We start from the raw sequence: 6,596 nt of genomic DNA, 5'->3' as shown, positions 1-6,596 counted from the left end.
GTGAAGATACAGTTGGTGCATACAATATTTCATAACAAAAAAAAATCAAAGAAGGCGATTGGATGTTTTTACACAAATATGATAACATTATTAAATAGTAAAAAACAGTTTGAAATGAGAACCCACAATGGCAAATCACTAATTCAAATAATAATACACCTCCAAGTCTTAAATATAATTTACATTGCGATTTGAGAAAACTCAAGCATCAAATATCATTTTCATTATTTTATTATGGGAACTCAAATCTCAAATAACCACTTCATCAGCAATGGTATAAGTCTGACATAAATCAAATGATAAAAAATAATAATTTAACAGCTAATTTTTTTATTCTTTGCCAACCCTAAAATAACTTCAAAAAATAGCTTCATTGTTTGTCTTGTAAAGCCTCCTCTTCCTGATACAATAAAAAAAAGTTGAGAATTAGATTAGAAAAATCATGAAGCATTAGAAAAACAAAAAAAAACACAAATTACCTTTTTTCTTGGACAACCAGTGGCATAATGACCCAATCCCTTGCAGTGAGAACAAGTTCTCTTTTTCTTTGCCACCTCCAAAGAAGACTTAATCCTGTTTGCATTTTTAGGACGCCCTTTCGTATTAGTAAGAACAACAGGATCCCGAATAGATATATGAGGCATCATGTCTACTTGGGAAATTCCTATACAAGAATCTTGAGATGCATTTTGAGGTCCATTTGGCTTTTTCTGAATAATTTCATCTTCTAAAAACTTTACCACTAAATTGTTGAATTTTTTTATCTTTGAAGGGGAGTCCTTTGCAAGTTCGATTGCTTTGGTACAATTTGCACGAACATACCATAGGGTTAAGGCACTAACTTCATTTTCAGTATTGATCTCATCCATTCCAACGCAACGAGCACCCACCCTAAACCTAACATCAAGCGTCCACCTAGGTAAAATATAATGATCAGGAAGAGTTTGAACATTCCTCTTCTTAATCACATATAAACTATGTTTGCATAATATGCCATATGTTTCAAATTTAGCACACGAACATCTGACATCCACTTGATTCGTGAAACGATAGCTAACAAATCTCCAATGCGCTTTATCAATATTCACTTGGCCAACCCTATATTTGATTTCTTCTGTACATTTGTTTAATGTCTCATGAGTTAAATTTTGCGTAGCTTCTATCCATTCTTTTTTAAAAATCTCAAAAATATTTCTGGTATAACATTCACCTGCTTTTGCTTCAATTGGATGAATAGAAGATAGAATTGGCTTCGAGTTCATTGTCTTAAAGTCTTCATCTTCTTCAACGGATCTTCGAGATTCAACTGCTTTATCATATTGAACTACAAACTCGTTCAACATAGTCTTGGAAGTAACAAATCCATCAAAAAAGGAATGAATGCTCTCACTTCGTCGACTAGTTGTCATGCCAGCAAAAAAAACATCCTTCAAGTAGGCTTTAACCCAATGTTTTCGTTGGTTATACATATCGGTGATCCAACAATAATTTTCAAGGTGATACTTACTACACATAACTTCCCAATCTTTTTCAGATTCTTCAATTGTATCATTTTTTACCCATCGTGTATAAGACTCCAGCGGTCGAAGATGTTCAAGCTCATGCTTCTTAATATGCCATGCACAGTAGCTCATGATTCTTCAATTGTATCATTTTTTATTGCATTACCTATAGCCTTATCTTGATCGGTTATCATTGCAGATGGGTGCTTGTTGAACATGCACTTTAAAAAATGCTCAAATAACCACTGTAAAGTTTCTTCTTTTTCATTTTCTAGCAATGCACCACCAAACAATATGGTTTGACCATGATGGTTCACCCCAACAAATGGAGAAAATAGCATCTTAAATTTGTTCGTCATGTATGTAACATCAAACACAACAACATCTCCGAATTTAGTATATGCATCCCTTGATCTTCCATCGGCCCAAAAAATATTTCGAGGTGACCCATCCTCAAATAAATCCACAACAAAATACTGGTTAACATCTACTAATGCTTTATCTTGAAAATGTTTGATAAGCCCATAAAACTCCTTACCTTTGTATTGTCTTCGTTGCTCAGATAAGATATCCACACATTGCTTTGAAGTAACATCAATGTCCTGTGGAGTTTTCATTGCATTAACAGCTTTTTTAATTTGAGAAGGCTTTAACCCCGATTGACCAAGTTCTATCATAAGAGATTTACATGCCAATGAACGATGTAACTTCCCATGAGAACGATGCTTCATTACTTTTGTAGGTGTAGTGCTCAACTCATGATTGTGGGTATCGTTAAATATGTCCACAAACCATAGCACATCTTTTCCTTTTGAAATTCGAAGCATTGCTTGACATCCGGTCCTCAAATCTCTACGTCGTTTCTTTGCACCCACACATGAACTATTAGTCTTCAATCTTTTAAACCCTTCTTTATTGCAAACGTACATCTTACGGTAAGCCTCATTTGTCGTCTTATTTTTATAGTCCCAATGATTTCGTATACCAAATCCATATAAAAAAGCATATTGATTATAAAACGTATAGGCATCATGAGGTGTATTAAAAACCTTTCCCATGATACTTTCATCTCCATCATGACCAAGATTTACGTTGACATCAATTATTTTCTCACACTCTAAGGTTGATTCAAAATAACTATTTGCATCAATTTCTTCAACCATATGTATTTCAGTAGTGTCATCTGCTAGTCGAATGTCTGTGTTCATAGTGAATGACCTGTAGAACATATAAACACAAGAATTGAGATTTAAAAAAAAAAATTATAGCTAGAAATATAAAACGGTAAAGCTGTCAAACATAGTATAATTTAGTATGGTGCAAATAAAAATTATTTTCTTCCGGTATGTACTCTTCATAATTTAATATGTGCTTTATACAATTAAAGAAGAGAAAAACAGAGTAATTCCTATTATTTTCCTAATACTTGCAATATACATCATTGATTTTTCGTTTTTCTTTTCTATAAAGAAATTTATTGGGATTTTAGCATAATAAATGAATCATGGCTTATGTTATCATATTACCTGTCACATCGCATAAGCGCACACACTTTAATTTGTTTATTTTCATCAGTTATACACTGCACAAACTAATTAGTACCTAGAACAATTTGATTAATGACTGGGAACGATTTGACTACTACCTGAAACATCGCTATAGAAAAATTAACGAGTTAATGAATTAAGAATCAGTTTATACTATCTTTAAAAAGTTCGATCAATCTATAACCACTTACCATTTTCCAATCAAACTGAAACGGAGATATAAAATGGAAAAAGACGGTACGAGAAGAAAAAAGTTCGATCAATCTATCATTACTTACGTTTTTTCAGTCAACCTGGAACAACCGATGTACAATCGAAAAAGACAACACTAGAAGATAAGGAACCGATTGCCGTATTAGGGTTGAAGATGATTAGTCAATAAAGAATGATCATGCATGCTGAGATTGAAAGAAGGAAAGAAACATTATTCTAAGAAACCGGGAAATCAATTAAAGAATTTGATTGTTTACCAACTAAACGACGTCGGTTTTCATATTCTATACCTAAGCTTAAATACCTAATAGCCATATATTCCCTTTTCCCTATATATATATATATATATATATATATATATATATATATATATATATATATATATATATATATATGGGATAAAATGTGATGTGATAGATGCATAGGGAAATGTATTTTATCCTCCTGATTAGTGTGCCACCAATTAAATTGAGTGATTTTGGTCTAAGGTACCACCGAAATCACTTTGATTTCGGTCTAGATTCAACCGAGAACTAGAGTTTTCGGTCTAGGGGTTTTCGGTCAGGTGGGGACCTCGCATTCCGATTTCGGTCTCACATAGATTTTGGCCAAAACTGATTTCGGTCCTAATTGTTTTCCAAATGGGATTTCGGTTTTGGTGGGATTTTGATTCCAAAAACCGAAAACACTAAAAGTGGGATATAATTCATTATTTATTGAATTTAAATCTTTAACTATTTAATTATCAGACTTATACTTTTGACGTGTTTGACTTTTATTGACCCAAAATAACCGGTTGTTACAATTCTATCCGCCCATTGCTCGTAATATTCAGGAATCGGCATCGGAATTTTAGTTGTTGAACCGAGAAGATGAGAGAAACCAATCATCGTGTTCATGTTGAAGTTCACCGTTGATGTACGGACAAAAATGATGAAAAGCTTCAGAAAGAAGAATCTAATGAATAAATCTTTCAGAAAACAAACAACGAACACTCAATTTATAAAACAAAATGCAGAATCAAATCAAAACAGTTGATCATAATAGATTTTCTAGATCAAGAGTGTGGAATATTTCTGAATCGAGAATAGTGATTCAAAACTTTTGAAAACACGAGAAAATCATAAATCAACTGAAGGAATAATGCTCTGATACCAAATGTAGTTCGTATGAATCGAGTGTAAGAATGAAATCAGAGTATGAATTGAATCAATAACACAAAATGTAAATATAATCTGATTGGCTCTTTATTGCTTCTGAAAGAGTACACGATAAGAAAGAGTAAAGTGTTCTTACAGTTCACAAAAGTTACTCTAACACATATACTTACCCCTATTTATAGGAGTTAACAGAAGCACAAAAAATACATAAGGGCTAAGACATTGAAGCTTCGAACTCTAAAATGCCCTTATGAAAAACATACAACGAATACATGAAAACATACTTCGATACTAAACATGACACAAGACACTTTGACATCTCACAACACATTTCGAACTCTACATTCTCCCCCTTTGTGAGAAGTGTCGAATCTTAAGTCATTAGCGTCTTCGTTGCTTGCTGAAGTACTCTTCCAATCTCCGTGTACCATATGATCGTCTGCTGAATCTCAGCCTTATCACCAGCTGTATTCCTTTTACAGTTATTAAGACGAACAAGAAGACTCGTGTACTGTGTATTCATGTATCTCTCTACATCTTCAACTTTGAACAAAAACTTTGTGATCGTTTGATTCTTGTTCTTCCCAACGAATTCAACTCCCAGAGGCTTAACACAAATTTCTCCATCTTCGAAATCCTTCAGACTCCCTTGACCTTTCAGCAATGATTGGGGCACTTTCACTTGTCTTCCCATTGCTAAAGCATGCTCCATATTAGTTAATGGTAGACAATCATAGTAATTGTCTATGAACAGCTTGATATGAGCAAAACCTATCAAGAAATATTCTTTGCTATTAACTTGAAGCTTTGACACATCAACACTATTCAAGATCTTCGCAAAACAGACGAGATCATTGAGATTCATCAGAGGAAAATCTGGTACTGAAAAGTCACATGCAACGTTGTTAGCCCGAACCACATGATAACGACAGTTCTACAACAACCCCTCGAACAACTTATCTTTGGATACACCCAAAACTTTAAAACAAAGGACCAAAATTCCTCTTCCTTCTTTCCAATAATAGCATGAAACCTCAACTTTAGCCTCTTGTATTCTTCCTTCTCATCAAACTTGTCCACCAACTGATATTGAGCTGAGATAAACATCATATGATTGATGGGAAAATGCAGCTGATTGAAATCAGTATTTTCAATCTCAAATATCTTCTTCAGAACCTTTTCAAAGTCATACATCTCTCCTACAGAAACAATTTGTTCAATTGTTTTGTAACAGTATTGCTTGGTTGGATCTCTTTTCTCAAGACCTGGTGTATCACCTTGCCTTTGTCTCAAGATACTGTTAATCTGTCTTTGTCTTTCGATTTATTTCTCGACATTCTTCTTTTTCTCCTCGTCTGAAATCTCCTTCATAATGCCTTTTCCTCTATCACCTTTAACTTTATTCGAAGGTGGTGGCTTAGAACTCGAACCCCCAGCAGTAGAACCAATGACTATGACTTTGGTTAATGGCTTCGAGGTCATTGTAGTTGAGGTAGTTGACACAGAAGTAGGAAGTGAAGTTGGAATTTGTGTGCTTATTTCCTTCCCAACCACCTTTCATTGATCATGATCCTTCGATGATCCAACCCCCTTTTCCCCCCCTTGCACCCTGTTTTAACAGGTGGGGCATCAGTTGGCATCAGATTCACAATCTTTAGAAGAGGAGCAAGTTCGGCATTCAGATTGGACTCTAGAGAAGAAAATATTTCTGATAAAGACTCCTGAGAAATAGAAGATTTGGGAGAAGAATCAAGCTTCGAAATTGACTCCTTCAAGCTTGCTAGAAATTCTTCCATCTTTGTAAACACCTGCGAATCCTTGGTCGAGAATGAAGTGTAATCTTCGAAAAGTTTTCGGATAGCCTCAGTAACAACATCAAGTTTGTTATGAAGAGACAAATAACTCTGTTCAAGCTTAATCACCTCCTTCGACATTTCAGACTTAAGGGGCTTCACCTTCAGATATACAGATTCTTGAACTTTCTTAACCTCTTCAACAAAAAGGATATGTCGTTCTTTAGCTACTTCACGAAGTTCTTTAACTTCAAAGTGAAAATTCTCAACATGACGTTTCAAACGAACTTCGTTTCAATTTGTTCCATTGCTTGCTTCAATCTCTTTTCTTGGTATTTAAGCAGCAGATCAACCTCAATCCCAGAATCAGTGTTTCGACCA

General features: G+C 34.4%; 1 protein-coding gene across 1 annotated transcript; it reads right to left on the bottom strand.

Annotated features, from left to right (window-relative positions):
* Window positions 1-370: 370 nt before the first annotated feature.
* LOC145140471 (protein FAR1-RELATED SEQUENCE 5-like) lies at window positions 371-5,904 on the bottom strand. Its single transcript, XM_079073952.1, is given in 9 exon segments — window positions 371-400; window positions 480-1,651; window positions 1,654-2,720; window positions 3,148-3,158; window positions 3,241-3,255; window positions 4,066-4,203; window positions 4,832-5,304; window positions 5,376-5,621; window positions 5,814-5,904. Coding segments are annotated over 9 exon segments (3,243 nt in total).
* Window positions 5,905-6,596: the final 692 nt, after the last annotated feature.

This window comes from Lactuca virosa, chromosome 9 (genome assembly GCF_052849685.1).
Source record: "Lactuca virosa cultivar CGN04683 chromosome 9, Lactuca_virosa_CGN04683_v6, whole genome shotgun sequence".
In the NCBI taxonomy this organism is placed as follows: Eukaryota; Viridiplantae; Streptophyta; class Magnoliopsida; order Asterales; family Asteraceae; genus Lactuca; species Lactuca virosa.
Note: the sequence above shows the minus strand (reverse complement) of the source record. Positions and strands in the feature narration are given on the sequence as shown.